Here is a 20,953-nt window from a genome sequence, read left to right as displayed (position 1 = left end):
CTCTTCTTTTTTTATGACAGCGTCACATGAACAAGAATTAGCAGGAAAAGTTTTACATGGATGACACATAGGAAAATCCATGACACATAATTTTAGCTGCAATATAATTTGTATTTCCTGTTTTATTCATGCTGCTACCTATCAAGCCTAGAACAGTATTTTCACATAATTTTGAAGCCAAAAATGATCGCGTGGCTGAATTTTACATCAAAGTATACAACACCTAAGTTTTTAAAAGTCAGAGACTGGACGTAAATACAGCACGTGGAGCTCTTGCCTTACACACAGAGTTCCTGGGTTCAATCACCCACACCCCACACAGTCTCCTGAGCTCCTGACAGCCCATATGGTCATCGAGCACCATGAAAGGGACCTCAGCTCAGAAGGTGTAAGCTCCTTACAATTCCTGAATACAGAGCCGGGAGTAGTCCCTTAGCATCCCTAGGTATAGCCCTACCTAAAACAAAACAAAATAAAAAATTCATAGGAACACCAATACGTTCAGAGTATCCAGATTTCTGTGGAAGTTAGTCTTTGCTTATAATTAGATTCAATAGTCAGTTTACAATATCTAATCTACATACACCAAAGGCAAGTAGAATTCCAACTTTATCACTCTGCATTTTGAAATGCATACTTTAAAACTGAATTATTGAAAGTAGGAAAATGATCAGCTTTTCGATGATATAAGTGATGTCATTGAAATGTGAATATGAAGAATTATTTTAGGTCGAGCATTGTATAACTGAGACTTAAACCTGAAAAGTTTGTAACTTTCCACATGGTGACTCAATAAAAAAAATTAAAAAAAAAGAATTATTTTAGGATAGATAGGAATTTTTATAATTAAGCAGTTTTAATATATATGATAGAAATTGCTGTTTTCTGGCATATTAAATAATTAATACACAAATAACCAGAACCTGTAATTCAAGTAATCTTATAATAAGCGACCATTGATAGCAGTAACCCATGAAGTAAATGGCTTAAACTACACAAATCTAGTTAACTATTTACAAAAACATTTAAAATGACTTTAAGCCTTTATGTTATTAAGGTCCATGAATTCATCCCCATTTTATAGCTTTTTAAAACAATTATTTATTGTGATATTATTTTTAATTATTATAATTCATATAAAACAACTTCGATTTTTGACATGTAAATTAACTAATACACATACTCCTTTAGGCCAGTGTCTAAGAAAACCAAGCTTTAGAATATTCTTATTTTATTACTTAACTGCATCTTATTTTGTTATTGATTTATGATAAACAAAACATAATTCAAGCATTTATACCAATTCACAGACACACCAAGCATACGTACCAGTGAATGCTACATAAAGAGAGTTAAGCTGTAGTGTACACTGGAGTTGGATGCTTCCATCAGAAATTTTTGTTCATGTTGGGGTTTTGACCCCACAAAGCTTACACCTTCTTCTGGGCTCAGAGGTCACTTTCATGGTGCTCGATGACCATATGGACTGTTGGGGATTGAACGTGGGTTGGCAGCATGCAAGGCAAATGTCCTACCTGCTGTACTTTTACTCCAGCCCTTCCATCAGAAATTTCTGTGACATCTAAGTCCTTCCAACTCGATGGTCTGTCGCTGCACTGTTGCTTGTACCTGGGTCCCTGTGACTGAGAGCTTATTCTCAGCGGCTTTACTTTCGAGATCCATACAGAGTGTCTAATAGACAATCACTTTTCCCTCCTCAAGCCACATGACTTCATGTTATTTTGAAATTTTTTCCATCATAAACTCTCCATAAGCATATGTATTAATTTCTTGCCTACAGCAAATGAAGAACTTTGTCTTAAAAAAAATAGACTTTTCTGTTCATTTGTGTTATCTGGGAACTGACTGCAGAAGAGGAGTTATGTATATTCAGTAAGGAAAACATTCTGAATAGGAAAAGGATGCAAGTTAATGGAACGGTTTTATGGGGGCTTTATTTATGCAATTGACAGTGTAAAGAAGCTACAAATTTATGAGGTTATAAACCAATAGTTTAGAAAATCTATCTGGCCAGGACACTGATTTATCTGCTTGGATACAACTGAACACCACATTTTCCAGTACGGTCATGGGGCTCACCAATTGCAGTCTCCAAATCCTCCAAGTTAAAGGGGAGGAAGGGCATGTTTTCCTGTCATTCACATGCTAAGCACGTGCACACGTCCTCCGTTTTGTGCTCTCACTTGAAAAAACGAGTGCATCTATGTGGAAAGGGAATGGTTTTACAAAACAAGCAAAAAACTTGAGTTTTATTTTGTAGTGTTCGAGTAAATTTCTTAACTCAGGAAGATGGTCAGCATTTAAACTAACTATGAAAAATTTTATTTGATTCATCTTTAAAGATACAGGGAGTTATTGGGAGACAGCTGAAGGAGTATCATTCTTGTTAGCATATACAAGGCCCTGAGTTCAATCCCAGCCACCACCTGGCCCTATAACACGCAACACCCCAGCAACTTTAGCTGTCACCCTGGTGGCCTTCCTTGAGCACCACTGACCCCAAGCATGGCACCACCGGCCAAAGTACCAAACTGTCAGGATTGTATTGCAAGGCACAGCATGACAAGCCCCAAGTCACCTGACCTGTTCTACATATGACCCCTACTGGAAGAGTTATTCTTCAATATAATTTGCATTAAGACTTCAAAAAATATGTCCGTGCTGTCAAAATCACTTTGTTATTTCTCACTACTTCTCCTCGCTGTAGTTGACAGTTGACAGGTGATACTAATTTCATGGAATACTGTGATGGTCCCTGGGATCAGAAAAAAAGGTACATTTTCCAGTAAACCAGGTGCCCTGAAAACAAAGGATGATGGTGCTGCAAAGCAAAAGATGCTGTTTTCAGAAAGGGCATGAGTGATGGCAAGGCAAACAATTTTTACTGTATGCCATCCATTTTCTTAGTCACACCAACATAAATTACAGAAGGATAAACTAATTTTGCAATGCTTTGATTTGTTTTGGCTTTGGGACCACTCCTGTCTCTGCTCAAGGCTTACTTCTGGATTTGGATTCTGGTACATTTTGTTTGTTCAGGGCTTACTTCTGGCTCTGGACTCGGTCCATATAGGGTTCTGGGGAATGGAACCTATATGGTGTTGGCTGTGTGCAAGAAAAGTACTTCCCTTGCTGTAATATCTCTACAGTCCAAAGGACAGATCAACTTTTAGCAGAGTTGAGAAGCATATGAAGACATGCGCACTCATGGGAAGCTCTCTAGCCCCTCAAGTAAATGGGCTACGCTAGACCCAGAATACGAGTTAGCAAACATCTACTTATCCAATTCACCTCACGAGTCCTGAACTCCATTATAACATGTGCTGGGCTCCGCCGGGAGGGGAAAGGTATTTCTCTCTCTCGCCTGTCCCTTCCCGGGGATGAAGAGCGTGGGGACCGCCTTATTATGACGACCACAGATGGGGTTTACAAGCTTGCAATGATTGAATATCCGGAAGAAATCTCCCTGGACTTAGTTGTTAAAGTACAGAAATCCAAAACCAAAGACCTCATTTCTCTTCAAAACAAGTCTGACTCTAGTGGGGTGCTCCTAATAATAATAGTGAGGTTTGTGTTGAAATATTGAATGTAACCAAAGTAAATAGAAAGTAAAGTGAAATTTATCAGTTACAAGGTGGGGGGGGTGCGGGGGTGGGCGGGATGGGAGGTGTACTGTGGTTTTTTTTTTTTTTTGTCTTCGGTGGTGGGATATGGGCACTGGTGAAGGAATGGTTTTTTCAGCATTGTATGACTAAGACTTAAGCCTGAAAGCATTGTAATTTTCCACATGGTGATTCAATAAAATAAAATTTAAAAAAAAACATGTGCTGGGCTCAAAACTGGAGCTTTAATACATACTGGGTTTGACTCTCTTATTATAGATTTCCTTTTTTTGTTTCTCTTCTTTCTCTTAGATATTTTGCTAATTATTAAGCAAATTCTTTGTCCACTGCAGGTCTGCAGTATAACAATACTTATCATAGACTACAGAAAAAAAAATCCCCAGCATTTTTGGGGGCACCATTGGAATACTTTTGAATTCAACAGTGTCCTTGGACTGTTTAAAAAATAAGGAAGAAAATAGATTATGGGGAAGGGAAAAAAAATTGGAACACTTCATATTAGCACTGCAAGTGGTAAATGGGAGAAAATCACCTTAGGGTGATAATTAACTTAAGAAGGAAGTACAAACAAGATGTTTTCTATCCATTTCTAGCTTCACAAAGGAAAAAGTACTAGCATTATAATAGGTTAGAATTTGATTCCTCAGGAACATGAAGCCTTAGAATTATGTCCCTGATGCTCCTGTAAAATTTTAAGGGAGAAGGGAGGGCTATAAAAACCCCAAATCTCCAAGATTTCCAGAGCCAACTATAATTAGAATATTTTAAATGTTTAATAATTTTAATCAAGGTTTAGAATGACAGACAAGGATGTAAATCCAAATTATAGTTCTATTATACTGCTTGTTTTGAAAACATGAATTTATTAAAATATAAAGGAACAATTTGAGTGTAATAGGAATTCAATGTTTGTATCCAATTTTTTCTCAGAGGACCACTAAATTATGCACAGAGCTATATAGTTTAGCTACACACCTACACATACATGCCCCAATACCAAATATATCCCAGTTACCTTGATTTACATTTGTGTTGGGAGAAACTTCTCCACATCTCCTGTTACAGCTTTCTGCCCAATTCCTTTAATTCTTCCTCCGTCATATGACAAGAAAACCAAATCTATAACCCTCTGACTTCCATGGCAATCTTAAGTGTTTTTCAAGTGAAAAGTCATATATACTGAACTATTAATGCAATCCTGAATCATGTAAATAAATGAAACTATGCAAATATTCTTAGATTTGTTTTTTTAATGAACACCAGCAAAAACCTCTAAATGTTATATCCCTGGGGGCTGGAGAGATAGCACAGCGGGTAGGGCGTTTGCCTTGCACGCGGCCGACCCGGGTTCAAATCCCAGCATCCCATATGGTCCCCTGAGCACGGCCAGGGGTAATTCCTGAGTGCAGAGCCAGGAGTAACCCCTGTGCATCGCCAGGTGTGACCCAAAAAGCAAAAAAATAAAAATAAAAAAAATAATAAATGTTATATCCCTAATTCAAGTTTCCTCATATGCCCTTTGAAAGTTTTATCACACAATTTTGTGATTATTTATTTCATTTTGTTTTGGGCCCAGACCTGATGGTGCTCAGGGGCTCCTCCCAGATCACTGCTCAGAAGTTACTCCTGCATTTCCTGGGAACCAGCAGTCACAGGGAATAAACCCGGGAACTCTCACATGCAATATGACATGTGACAGTTCCCAGATCCACATGTGATGATTTTGAAAAAGGCATAAATCATGTTGCAATAAGACTGAGTATTGAATACCAATGGGACCTCTAATAATAGTTTCAAATATTCAATAATTAGAAGTAATATTTATTGAATGAGTATTGTGTTCTAAATATTTTACATACATTATCTAATTTACTTTAATCCTAAAATGATCCTATGGGTTAAGTGTAATTATTATCCCCATCTTATAATAGAGAATCCTCAGCTTTAGAGGGGTTAAATAATTTTTTTCCATTACAGAGACAATAAGCATTTGGGGTTCAAATCCAGCTCTCTCGGATTACAGAGCATACTTTAGCCAACACTGACCGAACAGTATCTGTGGCTAAGTATTATGCTGAATGAAGTAGGACTTGGATCTGGACAGCTTTGGGATCAAATCCTTGTTCCAACACTTTACTAGCTGCAGACCACTAGTTATGCAAAATTTCTACATTTCAGTTTCTTAATCTGGTAAGTGGGGAAATGACCATAAGAAAAAGCTAACAATCATTGAACACTTGCCCCTCAAACATACTAGAAGACAACAATTATTCCTTTTTTCCAAATATCAAAACTGGGATTCAGAAAGGTTAAAAAACTTGTAAACTGCAGATTATCAACCAATTAAAAAAATTTTAAAGAAAAATTGAGAAACTTGATAATAGCACACCTAGATAAGGATAGCGCTTGGATTTAGCCTCTGGCTGATAACCTCCAAAAATCCATCAATCAATAACTTGCTCCAGGCTGCCTGCAAAGAATGAGACACTGTATATAAATCACTTTGCACTGTGTCCCATGTACGGTCCTTAGTAAAGGACATAAATTATTCTAAATCAAGTGGGAATATATAGGCACCATTTAAGAGACTTGATAAAATCAAAAGGATACGCAGGGAATTAAAAGGAAAGAAAGATAATATTTGTAAATAATACTGTAAATAAATATTTGAAAATAAATAATATTGTAAATAAGTGCTCCTCAAGGAGAAACCTGCATGGGGGATAGGAGAGGGGAGTGTTTAATACCTTGGGCGTCATCCTTGCACAGGGGCCATGCTAATCTTCTCCGTATCATTCCAATTTTTAAATATGTGCTGCCAAAGTGAGCACTATCTTGGAAGACAGATATGAAGAGGTAATATATGTGGTGGGAACACCTACGGCCTTCAAATTCTACAGGCCTTAGCATGTGAAGGGTCCACTCGGGGAGCAAAGGGCAGCTGATGTCTGCAACAGAAGGGTGGAAAGTCTGGGAGCACCTGATTTCCGGTGGGAAGGTCTTGCCAGAGAAGAATCTTCAGGAAACATGGGATGCGGCAAGGTGTCAGTGACCAGGGAGGTAACCTAAGCAGGGCTGGGCACTAAGAAAACAAATCTGGCAAGGACTAGCAGAGAGTGACTGAAGGCGTGGGCAGGGCACCGTCTGAGTCATGGGATGCCACCCTTGCCAGCTTACAGGTGAGTGTGGGTTCTCCTAAAGAGCACATTCCTGGGCAACCTGTCTGGCTGAGATTAGGCGCAGGGCTGGTGTGGTTTGCGGTACAACAAGGCCCTCTACAGGCATGTGCATGACTAGACTCAGAGGAATTCAGCTGAGTACAGTAAGTCTATAGAAGGGAAGATCCCAAGGCGGCCTGGCCAGGCGCACAGTGACAGAAGCAGGCAGGGGTCGCTAAGGGTGGCTAGGTACAATCCTAGCGAAGCTGTGTAAACATGGCTTTATACCTTCTGGATGCTGTTTTTAAGTTCAAAATGCTGTGTATGTGTGTGTGTGTGTGTGTGTGTGTGTGTGTGTGTGTGTGGTGTTAAATATCAAGGTTTCTAAATACAGGTTTATATTTTGAAAGCAAACACCACAAAAGCCAATGAAAATGTGTGCGAGCTGGATGTGTCCAAGAGGCCTGGCCTTCTCTATACCCAGCATCTTAGCAGGAGGGGATGAAGAGGTGGCTTTGAGAGTTTAACTTCACTTAACAGAAAGAATAGCATTCCCAAGGGCCCGGATGAAATGAACACACGGCCTGATGGCATTACATCACAGGTGGTTTAAGTTCATTTCCATTTATTGTTTCGGTCTAAGGAAGTGTTTCCCAAACCCCTTCTGACTTTTTTGCGCCCCCACCCGCCTCGCCATACCTGTCCGCCTCCTGATCTCATGCCATTGTCTCCTCACTTATGTGATTTTTTCATCTGTGACTCCCATGGAATATTCTGGGGACCTGTTAAGGCCACATGGGTCCTAGTGGAGAAACACTAATCTAAGGTGTATGTAAGGCTACAGGTAGAATTAAGGATGATTGTGATTTGAAGGAGATTCGTGAGAATTTATCACAGAGGTAAAAATCACTTCTCATCTAGTCACAAAACTAAGTGTGGCCCAGTCGGGTGACATCAGAGTCAAATGATCACTGTCCACAGAGGGATAAAGTGTTTCTTGGTGATCACCTCATCTCCTGAGTCCTGAGGATTTAGCAAGGTTGCTTTACAATCCAGTCTCTCCCCAGGCTTGAAATCTGCTCTTGCCCCACCTATGGATGGCATGCATATCTCAATTTCTGTAGGTGACAGCAGGGAGTTTTTGTGGTTGATCTGTGACAAAGGTCACCATTTTACATCTTTTAAGGAAAAGAACTTTTTATTTGCATACAAATCACTTAGATCTCTAAGCTCACCAAGAAAGCAATTTTTATTTGATCATTTTAAAGGATTGTTGCTGATTTTTGGAGGTCTAATACTATACGTGGCTACAATATGTAATTATACAGACTACCCTTATTCTTCACCTAGAAGGCATATAGGATTAAAAATCATGATGTCTGTAGTACATTTTCAAATGATTTGTCACAACTATATGTAGGAAAAAGTGATAGGAAAAATGTAAAGAACTGTTGCTTCTGAGTGATAGGTATACAAGTATACATTTTTAAAATTTTTCACAATAAAATATTAGAAAAAAATTTCCCAAATGAGCAAACAATCTCTAATACTAATATTTTTCCACAGAATTCTGGGAAGCATCATCGTACGGAACTTTCAGAACAACTGTATCTACTCAGACCTAAATAGCTACAACATGATCTTTGAAAATAAAATGGATTGCCTTCTTTAAGACTCAGTTACCAAAAGTGTGGATTCAAATAATTAGAATGATTTTCTAACTTTATTAGTACCCATAGGTAGAAACTATATTACGCTGTTGCCTCAACTTGATTTGTAAAAAGACTACAGAATCAAAATTTTGTGCAATTTTATAGATCTAGATTCCATTCTTTCCAGAAGGAAGTGAAGCTAAACTAACAACTACTTAAAGAGAAAAAAAAAAAAGTGTTAAGTTTTGCCCAACCGTGTCATAACCTGAATTTCAATCTGGGTAACATATTGAATATACTACCAATAACATCTGAAATATAAAAATTACAAAGTCCATGATTTATATAGTTAGGCTGTGTCTAAATATTTCGATTGTTTGTGTTACTATATAACCATAGTCGCAATCTTTCTAGATGCATTTTGGAAGCTGTGGGTGTTATCCACAATATGGAACATTTACCTTGTTCCATATTAACTGCTTAAGCTTTTGTACTCTGAACTGTATAATGAATGATTGAAAAAGCAGAAACATGAGGCTGCATATGGAAGACATGTTTCTGAATGTGTTATGACTCGGTTAATGCCAAAAGTTTGGGCAGATATGTGGGATCAACTAGATTAGCAGAGCTAGAGTCTGACAAATTAAATTTCAACATGCCCAGTTCACCGGGGCAGATGTTAGTATCCTGATGTCATGGAGCCATGATGTAAACTAGAAAGAGTGGTATTTTGCAAGAAGGATTCTGGTAATCCTTCCCAGGAGTGTGGGTTGCCGGATATCAATATTTACACCACACCACAGAGAATGTGCTACGTTTTGCAACTGAGAGAAGTAAGATGGTTTACTCATGGTATTCTGCAGAGAAGCGCTGTCCTTATAGTTAACACCAAAAGCTTAATTTGCTAGTGTTTGCCTTGATATTTTCCTGAAATGTTTTTCTATTTACAAATAATGTATGAAAATCCCCTCCACATCAATTAAGTAGACATATATAAATTAAAGAATTTTATTTGTACCATGCCACAAAACATTAAAGGAGAAACTGCGTGACAGTTTCATCCAGTTCAAGTGTTATAAAAATTTCATTAAAAAAATTAAGCGGGAGAAAGATAATGCAATTTCTTTTATAGCTTTAGTGTTTCAAGTAGTAAAATTAAATTATAAAGTTTGTTTCCACGTCTACCATGTTTCCAAACTAACTAATGAAGTGCTTTTGGAAACGAAAGACCTAAAAATGTATTATCAAAGAATTGAAGGACAGACATAGGAAAGAGACAGTAAGAAACAAAATTGATGAACCCCTTGGCCAGTTTGCTTTATATCAAAGATATTGAAAACGTGTGATCATTTCTTTCCTAAAAGACCTACTTCATCTAATAGATCCATAACTTGTCAGGTGAAAATGTAGTTTTGATGCAAGGGTTCACTTTTACCAGGAGGCAATTCTTAATTAAGCTTTATGTTTTTTTCCTGGACTCTCCCCAGATTTTTAACACCTTTTGGAAATGCTTTAGGAAGAGCATAGCTTTCTAGGTGCGGTCCCTGGAATCACTGGGAGGAACCTTCACCTCCCCACTCCAGGGAATGATGTAACCTTTGCATACTGCATGAGGGCATGCAGAAAGTGCTGATGCGCACTTCCTCCACGCTAAATGCCTTCTGAAGGAAAAACAAAGCAAGGGAAGTACTTTCCACTTAAAGAAGAGCAGAATGTTAAGTTTTTGTTGGGAACTAAATGAAAACTCATGACTTCATACAAACAAAAGGCTTTTAAAGAGACTGCCATCGTATCAATATCTAGATTTGAACTTCCTTTAACCAGTCTCATAATTAAAATTATTCTTCTTATCTATATCACAGTGTTTGGAGGAGGGGTTAGGGGAGGGTTGACTCCATAGTTATAGGTTGACGCTAAAGGAAAGATGTCAGTTTATTATAATTCTTCAATTTCAGTTTTACTTTCTTTAAACACAAATATTTCTTTAAACTTAAATTATTATTTTACAAAACAAAATACTAAAATATGCACCTCCAATAATACCTGGTGGTATGTTTGGGGCTTACAGAAGGGGTTGGGGATGGAGGTTGGGATGAGGATAGAACCTTCTTACAGCACAGATAAGAAACTTACAAATTCTAGAGCTGCAGAGCTTTATAGGAAAAAAATACCGAAGTCCAAAGAAATTAAAGGACCTGCATAAGACTACTTGAATTACATGAAAGAAATGGTTTTTAAAGGACCCTAATTCCCCAATATTTATACCATTGTTCAGTATTCTTCGTGTGCAAATACGGTATCAAATACCCAGAAATGGTAAAGAAAGTTTTCACATGCTATTGACTGGTGAAAAACTCCTATGTTCAATTCTTCAGTTTCTGTTTCACAGTCAATTGCAGAATTTTATTTATTAGCAGAAGGCTAGGATATTGATCCAAATGGCTAGTCACATGGTAATTCCACTAACACTAGGAAGAAATGATGAACATAAGTATTTGAAGACCAATGAGTGCAACATAGAGTTTTATAATCCGCAGACAAACAGAAATGTTTTGCCTTCTCCAGACTCAATTATCCAGATAGCGTTCAACTATCAGAAACTCTTGAGCTTATTTCATATTTCACAGATAAAAGTTGCAGTATTTTCACAAGCTAAGCATGAATTATGCTTGGCTTGAATGTTGCATTTTCATTTTTCTTAGACTTCAGCTTCATGCTTGTTTCACTGGAGGTTCATAACACTGTTATCTTACCTGTTGATGTCACATTATTTTAGACACCACAAAGGCAGCATCTTTGGGCATAGGTAGAGAACATTGGAAGCAAACACATGAAGAACTCAAGCTTGGCACTGCTTTAAGTTGCTGTTATGTTGATTACTGTCTTGAAAACTCACATCCAGTGTGTTCAAAACTCAGAAGCTCAAAAGCACAAAGCTCAGAAACACAAAACTCAGTCTTTCTGCAGTGAGAACAATAACCATACTATAATAGCCAGAAACCCAGAGTAGCATGATGAACTTGACTTTCGTCATAGTTGTCCACTTGGCATCCATAGCACCCAATGACGGCAATCTAGAGATGAAGGTGGAATCTCTCATTTACTATGAGCCCAACTTCCATTATTTTAAAGTCCAATCAGCAAGGGAAGAAGTTCTCACTTTTGACCCCACTGATTTTTATAAATGCCTCGATAAGACTTTTCACAAAGGTCTCATAGCGATCTTCCTCCAGAACAAATGTTGTAAGGCGATTTCAATTTTAGACACCTGAAACAGAGCATTGGTTTCCACATGAAATTGACTACAGTTTGCAGGACTTATTGGTGATGATACAAATGCCCAGTAGTAGTAGTTGCTCTCTGGCCCTCATACACTAGTAGACCCATCATCCAGCAGCTCTGCGGGTTAATAGTAATACAGCATCAAGAGTAATACGGCACATCCTCATGAGAGGATTGCTTGACTGACAGGGAACTGTGAAGATTCTAGAGCGATTTCAAGATTCCTGAGAAAACCCAGGCCCTGTGCTACTAGGAACATTTTGCCATATCATGCTTGACTGATGCAGGAACTAAAGTGGATCTCTCGCCTTCCTAGATCTGTCATGCCATTCATGTTCTAGACCTTTCTGTGGAATCGCGCTGAAGCTAGAATTCAGGGAAAGCCTCGTATTTGTTTCTACCCTGTTTTCCTGGAGTGGAGTGATAGCACAGCGGCTAGGCTTTGCCTTGCAGGAGAGCCCAGCAAGCTACCGAGAGAGAGAGTATCCCGCCCACACAGCAGAGCCTGGCAAGCTACCTATGGCATATTCGATATGCTAAAAATAATAACAACAAGTCTCACAATGGAGACGTTACTGGTGCCTGCTCAAGCAAACTGATGAACAATGGGGTTACAGTGCTACAATGCTACCCTGGTTTTCTAGCTCCCTTTATTTCATTATAGGTTTAATCTTAGAGAAATCTCTTGACCAATCATTTGCAGAGAGTTTCCATTTTAGGTTCTACTTCTAGCAATCTGACCTTAGAACACCTGTCATATAACTTTAAAAGATTTCTTTTGCTTTCTTTCTTGGTCATGATATTTGATATTGCTATATGATACATGATATTGATATATCACATGCCATATATTATATATTTTTATTGATATGTGGTATTTCTTTCTTGGCAATCAATATATGACATAAATTTATATGATAGAATTTATAGATATAATTTACAATAGCCTAACATTTTGCCTTTTCTAAGTTGCAATTATTAAACAAATTTTTCTTCTTTGGTAATCAATTTTGGTGATCAGTAAAATGATTTAGTGATTTAGCCAATAAAATATAAGTAGCAAGAGAAATATATTTATAATTTTTACTGTTTATCTTGTATTATTTCTTGACTTTTCACTAATCATATGAAGCTAAGGAAAAATTATTAGTGTGGGTAAGACAGAAATAAAAAATAATACATACATAATTTTTAATTCATGGAACAAGATTAATTTCTCAAAAAATTTTTTTCTTTTGGTTTTGGGTCCCTACTGACTCCTGACTCTGTGCTCAAGGATCACTCCTGATGGTACTCAAGGGATCCTATGTAGTGCTGCAGATTAAGGTGGTGGGGGAAATAGATCAGTGGCTTAGACAAACTGGGTCTAACTACATGTAATAAAGGAGTCTTATACCCTGTACTGTCTCTCCATCCCTTCTGAAATGTTCAAGAGAAGATAGTATTTCCTAAATATATTCTCAGTTGGTATCTGCAGGAAAAATGTGATTCATTTATTGAGTTGTTCATGCAACAATTATTTACTGTGAATATCATTTATTATGAAAACTTCTAGGGAAGGACAGATACTGTTTTGAGCATTAAATCTTTAAGAGTGAATAACTGAACCTTCAGAGTGCACTCCTATAGAGGCTTCCTGTTCTTCTCACTTACAACTTGGATGAGATAAGGGTGAAGGAAATTGTAAGCTGGAGGTATCCTCTTGGATCTTCAAGTAAATTTTTACCACTTTCTTGTATTTATAAGAAAAGGCATCAAAACAAGCATCTTGGTAGAGATTTGCTAGATCGACAGCCACATTTTCACTAAAGAACTATACACGTCAATTCTGGCACATCATGGGTGCTTAGCAAGAATTTGTGAACTAAATGAGTTTCAGTGACTTTATGTTTTGTCTCTTTTCATACCTCTTTTTTATGTAGCAGTAAAAAATAGCAAGAAAACCACTTAATAATAATCCAACGCCAATCCCAATTGCAATATATTTTTCAGAAGAATCCACAGCATATGAAGTTAAAGTCAAATGCTCACATCTTTCTCCAGTATAGCCAGTAAAACACCTTTAAGGAAAGAGAATACGTACATTTTAAAAACTCATGACAGAAATATAAAGACCAATTTCAAAGAATGAAAACAATTTATTAGAAAGTAAAGAGGTAAACATCAAATAAACTCCAAACTTTTGAAGGTATTGAGAAGCTATATAATTTACAAGAGTAACTTAAGCTGCCATATTAATGCACCTTCCTTCATTGGTAGAAGATAAAGTAATATGAGTTAATCTAGAAAACTGTTAACTTATTCATAGGACGCCACTACACTGATCAATAATCATCAATAATCATTAACATGTTCACTAGTGGCCTTAGAAATGAATTTTCTGAGGTATTTTTTGTCATAATGTATTTCATTTTCTCCTATAAGCAGTCTTTTTTAAAAAAAAAAATACCTGGAATTGGAGCCAGAGTGATAGTACGCCAGGTAATGTGCTGGCCTTGCATGTCAGCCAAGTGGGGTTCAATACCTGAAGTTCCCCAAGTCCCACAAGTGACCCTGAGCACAGAGTGAGAAGTAAGTCCTGAGCACCTTTAGGTGTGACCCCAAAACCAATGAAACAACTAACAAACAAACCTGGAATCACCTTTGCACGTTGTTAAAATGCAGATTCTGACTCAGTGGCTCTGAGGTAGGACATAGATTCTGCATTTCTAACAAGCCCCCAGGTTATGCTAAAGTCAAATAGCCATATTTTGGGGTAATGAGGATCAAGTAGTTTAGAAAAAAGACTCTCTTAGCTGTTCATCTATAAAGCTGGTGAGTCAGTTTAAGATCATGTACCTTTTATACTAGATAAGATGTGGAAATTTACCATAGGGGGAACTAGAAGCATAAATCTACCTACTCATCTATGGACTTGGAAAGTTCTTTAAAATACCTGCAGATGGCTTTTTCCAGCTCATGGTGGAATGCACAAACACCATTGATGCAGTAACTATTATGGTCTTCCAGGCAAGGATGTGAAAACTTCAGGGCTATGGGTCCCTCTGAGTAGTCAGCTAGGAAAAGGAGATACAAGATTAACTGATCAAATGGGACATACTTTCTTTCATAGTGAATTTGTAAAACAAATAAAGAGGCCTTTTAATTTTTTTCCCAAGTAACACTGATTTGAGCCACAGAGAAAGTTCTAAGGGTATGAGAGAGCCTGGGGCCCGATCCCTCCTGAGACACAGCGCACTTACTGAGCGACCTCCAAGCACTGAGTCAGAAGTAGCTCCTAAGCACTGCCTGGTGTAGACCCCAAACAAAAAGAAGTAATACTGGCTTATAACATTGTGTAGGTGTCAGGTATATAACATTATAATAAGTACTAGTATACGCTACATTTTGATTCCCACTTAAAGTCTAGTTTCCATTCACCACTATACAATAAACCTTGTTTACTCGAGTTATTCCCTGATCCTCTCTAGTACCCATCATTTTGTCTTCATAATGCAAGTGTTCATCTGTGTTTTATTTTGCTACTCATTTGTTTTTTTTCTTTCTCTTCAATTTCAGGTCTACAGCTTTATATTTTGATACCTGTATATACTACATAATCACCAGTGAAAGTCTAGCTTCCATCTAGAACCATACAATTGACTCCTTTTACCTGTATTGCCCACTCACCATTACTCTAATCCTCCAGTAATTACCATTTTAAAAAATAGACTCTACAGGCTTGTTTTATTTTTAATTGCTATAATAATCCTTACAGTGAAGCACAAAAATTGAAGTATTACATTTCCTTACTGATGTTAAACTACTATTACAAAGCTACAATCACACAAAAACTCCATGCATAATGTTTGACTAAAGACACAGATATCAATGTAACAGAATTGAAAGCCCAGAAATAGACCCACACAAATATGGACAACCAATTTAAGACAAGGACTAAAAATATAAAATGGATAAGTGGTGTTGTTCAATCAATGGTGTTGGGAAAACTAGGTTATTTCATGCAAAAATTAAACTAGAGTAGCTTTCATCATACACAAAAATTAATTCAAAATATATGAAAGGCTTAAATATAAAAACCATACCCCTAAAGCTGGTAAAAGCAGTAAACTCTTCAAAAAAAAAAAACCAGATAAAAGCAGTAAACCTTAGAGCTGTCTTTGTAGATTTGTCTCCAATAGAAAAGACATTCAGCGTTATTTATCATTGTGGGAAAAAAATAAAAATCACTAATGGGTGTGAGGTATCTGTGAGGTATTACCACACGTCAGTTAGAATGGTTATAATTGGGCTAGAGATAGAGCAGCGATTGGGCCAGCGAGATACAGCAGCGAGTAGGGCACTTGCCTTGCACACAGCCAAACTAGATTCGGTCCCTAGCACCACATATGGCCCTCCGACACCAACAGGAGTGATCCCTCAGCAAAGAGTCAGGAATAAACCCTGAGCACAGTTGGTGTGGCACCCTCAAAATGGGTAAGATGGAAAAGAAACAGGTGTTTGTGAGGAAGTAGAGAAAAGGAAACTCTTGTTCACTGTTAATGGGAATGGAAGTTGGTATAATCTCCATGGAAAAGAGTATAGAGATGTCTCAAAACTTTAAAATGGAAATATCAGTATCGTGATTCTTGGTGGTGGAATATGTGCACTGATGAAGGGATGGGTGTTTGAGCATTGTATAACTGAGACTTTAACCTGAACGCTTTGTAACTTTCCACATGGTGAATTAATAAAAGAATTTTAAAAAATGGAAATATCAGTCCAGCCATCCTATTTCTGAATTTCCAAAGAATATAAAAATTCTAATTTGAAAATATATATGACCACTGCGTTCATCGCCGAACTATTTATAATGCTAGATAAGGAAACAGCTACGTACCTAATATTGACAGATGAGTAGATAATGAAGATGTTGACGATGTGAAAACACACACACACACATACACACACACATACACATACACACATGCACATACGCAAATATGAAGTGCTTCTCAGCTAAGAAAGTATGAAATTTTGCATTTGCAACATCCTGGAAGAAATGTGGTCATTATGCTAAGTGAAATAAGTCAGATGGAGAAAGACAAACACCAAATAGCATTACTCATGTGGTAGGTAGAGAAATGAAGGCAACAACAAATAAAACACAAACGAGATTTTTATTTTTAAGAATATTACTTGGGTGCTCTATCCTTGGAACTACTGATTGAGTCTGTTGGCAGGTTACATTCACAAGGGTTGGGTTGATATCATTTAGATAAATCATTCATCAATTAGAAGGTGGAGTTGGACAGATAATTTTTCCATTCTCTAGAAGCCACATAATGAGATATAGATATGTTTGCCGAAAGGTGGCAGCATTTATTGTAGTATTAGCAGGTTACTTTGAACACTGTTTCCCAAGTGTGTGTGTCAGAATGATAATAAGCATAGATTATGCACAACTTTTTTCATTCCCCTATTTACACCTGAGAAAATATTTGAAATTTTTAATTAGAAATATTTGGATGGACACTTATCAGATCATCAACTTGATTTCTCTTCCTTCCCAGAGAGGAGTAAGGTGAGACTCCTCTTTTTCCATATCACTGCCATGTGTAGCTGATTTAAAGAAGCATTGTTGTAACCGACAGAGGAATCCAGAAATAATGTATGACTCATGCTTAACAAAGTTAAGACAAGATCTTAAAATATTAATTAAAAAATGTACTCATGGGACTAGGAAGAGAGTACAGGGGTTAAGGCACTTGCCTTGAATGTGGCTGACCCAGATTTGGTCCCCTGAACACCACTGAGAATGATCTCTGAGCACGGAGGCAGGAGTGACCCCTGAGCACCACCTGGTGTGTCCCCCTCTCTCAAATCTACTCAGCTAAGAGGAATTATTATAACAGTGGGGAAAGTCATGGTTTAGGAATTAAAAAACCTGGTTATTGGGTTTTTAAAAAAATCACTATGCACTGAATTCATATATGGAGCAAAACTTTTGTAGCATAGTGTCGAGAATCTTCCATATTAAATGTTTCATTGTGAGAGGCTGTGGTGCAGTAAAATGTATATATTTCAAGGTGCTTGTTCTAGACTCCCCGTTAGACTAAAAACATACCTATACCATTTGAGGAGAGTTGTATAGTAGGGGTGACTCAGGTAAAGCCACACAATTTGAGGGGTTTACTTTAATTACTAATTCATAATTTTTCTCAAGAGAAATTAGTGGCATTTTGTTATTGCTATTAATAAACATATTTCCTCATCTCTAGTTACCACGTATCACTACATTTGCCTTAGACTAAGATAACCCTACTTATTTGTTTTTAGGAAAGAAAACAAATCTAAAAATGTACACTTTTTATTTTTAAAATTATTTGGGCGGGGGCAGAACTTAGTCTTATACTAAGATCCTTCCTATAAGAAGGAACTTCTACTGGTGCTCAGAGGACCATATGGGATGCTGGGGATCAAACCTGGGTCAGTCGCATGCAAAGCAAGTGCCCTAACCACTGTAATATCTGTCTAGTCCCCAAATGTATACTTTTTAACATTGAAAATACTAAATCTTTTGGCACTAACACACCAACAAGATACAATGTTCATTTTGTTGAGAAAACATAGATTAGCTTAAAAGTCACATTTATTTTATAGAATGGTAAATCTAATGCTCATTTTAATAGTACCTCTCTGAGACAGTGTGCATTTCCCAGTATAAACTAGGCTAGATTCTTCTTACTTTAGGACTAAGTAAGCTCAATAAAGATTTCTGGAAGAAGAAGATTTGCTAGAATACATAAGACCTGAAAGAAGATACTGCCAAAGGAATGGTGTATTAAAGAGGGTTAACTTTTCTCCAAGGAAAAGACTATTAGAGGCTCATTTATACATAGGGTCCTAAGATGCACATTCTTAAGTCAAATAAAAAGTAAGGGAAAACTCAAGTTATCACGAATAAAAAGGGGACAGACTATAGCTATGAAATATTTAACTCCCTTTTCCTGTCCTCATGACCTGTAACTTGGAGAAAAGTGTTGCAGTATAATGAAGGGAAGAAAAAGGTGACCTAAGAGAACTGTGTGAGGTGACCTGAACGAACTGTGTGAAGTCTCTCACCAGAGAGATACTGGCTGTACCTCCAAAACGTTCAACAGTCACCACCTTCTAATGAAGCTACTTCCTTCATCTTTGTTCAAGGGTTCAGAAGACATAAAGCTGACTAGGAGTCACTTTAAAATCCCACACTAATTTTACTTTTCAAATTGCTAGATTTTCACAAGATTAAATTGGACAACATATTTCTAGTAAATATGTGAACATTCAAAATCATTGGTAAAATAGAAATACATAAGTAGTACTCTTTCATATCATCAGTGACATGTTTGCCTTGCCCTTGTACCTGCCTAGCACTCAGCGCATGATGTGCCCTTTGCTCTGTGCTGTCACATTACCACATTACCCACTCTCCTATCAGGAGTCTGCATGTGATTTCCACGAGAATCCCTGCCAACCCCAAACATAGGTTCATCTCTTAGACATGAACTTGGCCAGCTGGGTGAGCTAGGTGTGCTTTCCAAGTTCACCTCTAAGAGTTCAAGCAGGTTTGAAAAAACGCTGATGCCCAGATCTATCCTAACAGCCAGATCTATTCTAATAATAATAATGTAGGAAAGAAAACACTATTTGTCTGTCACAAGTGGTGAGGACAGAAAGCTCTTATTAATAACAACCCCCCCACCCCGACCGACCCCCTTCCCCTGAAAAAACAAACAAGAGAAAGATCTTTCCAAAGATAAGAGAAAGTGGATTAAAGCTTCTTCATCTCGTAACTAAATTCATTTGGCAGCAAAGCGTATAATCACAAATCAAAATATGATGTCACTCGTTAAGAATGCCAGAAGAGGGACAGACTACCTGCAGACACGCCTGGCATAGTGGGAGCCTGTGAGGAATCGAGTAGGAAAACGTGGTCTGTTTTACATTCAACTCAAGTCTCTTTCCCTCAGTTGCTTTACATCCTCTTTTTCAAAAGACAAATTCATGCTCTGGTTTCGCTGAAGAGCATAAAAATCCTTTGCCTTTTTCTAAAAACACAAACTTGGTGACCTGTAGCTTCCACTGAATAGCATCTTGCCCAGGGAGGTGACTAAACTTTACAGAGATTTACACATTTCCACCGTTGTTTCGAGCACTGTCAAAATTTCTCCCAAGAGATAGAAAGAAAAGAGTCACAAGAAATACGAAAGCGCTAAGACAATACCTTCTGTTTTGTTAGCTGTCCAGTTACTTTGCTGGGCTGTGATTTGGGGGAACACTGTCACCGCTGCCTGCCCGGTCAATGTTGTCATTGCTGTATGAAGGAAAGAGAACGCTCTGAACCGGTGTGTCTTCTGTGTACAAGCCACAGGGTAACCTCACTGCTGGTCTATTTCTAACTCATTCACATTTGAAATCCAAAGCCTCTCCAATTACCTGACAGTTTCACCTCCATGCCAATTCCCTTGGCAACATCATATAAAACAGAAGCAGGTTAATTTTTTCAGAGTGTGTGAATGCATTTATACACCAATTCAATACAAATATGTTACTGTGTTTTCAATCTGGATCAACTATTCTTTGATTAAATAAAGCATGTTTTAGGTTCTCCCAAAAAAGGGAGCCAAAACATATCTGAAGAGGAACCTAGTTATTACCCAAGAAACTAAATTAATTCACAGATTTCCTGAGTCAGAACTCTGTCACAAGCACCTGCTAAAAGTCAAATGCTCACTAATTCAGAGAAGATAAGCTCCATTCATTCGTCATACTCATGCCAAATTAACAAAGTGAAAAGAAATTTACTTACCATTGAATAAAATGTAGACTGATATCGGAACTCCAAAAGCCATTGCCTGTAGTTGTCAATCGTACCTTTCTCTTATCCTCCCAGACTGCCGGGTAGCAGGTTTCTATTGCGCTGACTGAGGCTTTCTTGCATTTATATTTCATGAAGCGTCATCTGGAACTTCTTACCAATCAAAAAAATATGCACTTCTGGCAGTGGCATAAAGCCTCCAGGCACTCACGCACTTGTTTAGGATACCTGTGTTATCTGGCAATGTGATCAAGCTTTCTTTTGAAACACTGGTTTCCTGTTACCTGTGGGCATAATCATGTATGTAAAAGGACTTATAACAACAAAAAAGCATCTGAATCCAGGAAAAGCCCCATCAGGGTGAACAGAATTGGA

General features: G+C 37.6%; 1 protein-coding gene and 1 non-coding gene across 2 annotated transcripts; both read right to left on the bottom strand.

The window, feature by feature from the left end:
* Positions 1–6,367: 6,367 nt before the first annotated feature.
* LOC129405270 (U6 spliceosomal RNA) lies at positions 6,368–6,475 on the bottom strand. Its single transcript, XR_008630451.1, has one exon. It is a non-coding gene; the product is annotated as a U6 spliceosomal RNA (small nuclear RNA).
* Positions 6,476–11,588: 5,113 nt separating this feature from the next.
* On the bottom strand, positions 11,589–20,612 carry EPGN (epithelial mitogen). The gene is made up of 5 exons (XM_004617871.3): positions 20,570–20,612; positions 19,985–20,074; positions 14,672–14,792; positions 13,644–13,796; positions 11,589–11,722 (listed from the first exon to the last, which is right to left on the bottom strand). Exons 1-5 carry the CDS (start codon positions 20,610–20,612, stop codon positions 11,668–11,670), a joined length of 462 nt encoding a protein of 153 aa, XP_004617928.2. The 3' UTR covers positions 11,589–11,667.
* Positions 20,613–20,953: the final 341 nt, after the last annotated feature.

Source organism: Sorex araneus, chromosome 5 (genome assembly GCF_027595985.1).
Source record: "Sorex araneus isolate mSorAra2 chromosome 5, mSorAra2.pri, whole genome shotgun sequence".
NCBI lineage: Eukaryota > Metazoa > Chordata > Mammalia > Eulipotyphla > Soricidae > Sorex > Sorex araneus.
Note: the sequence above shows the minus strand (reverse complement) of the source record. Positions and strands in the feature narration are given on the sequence as shown.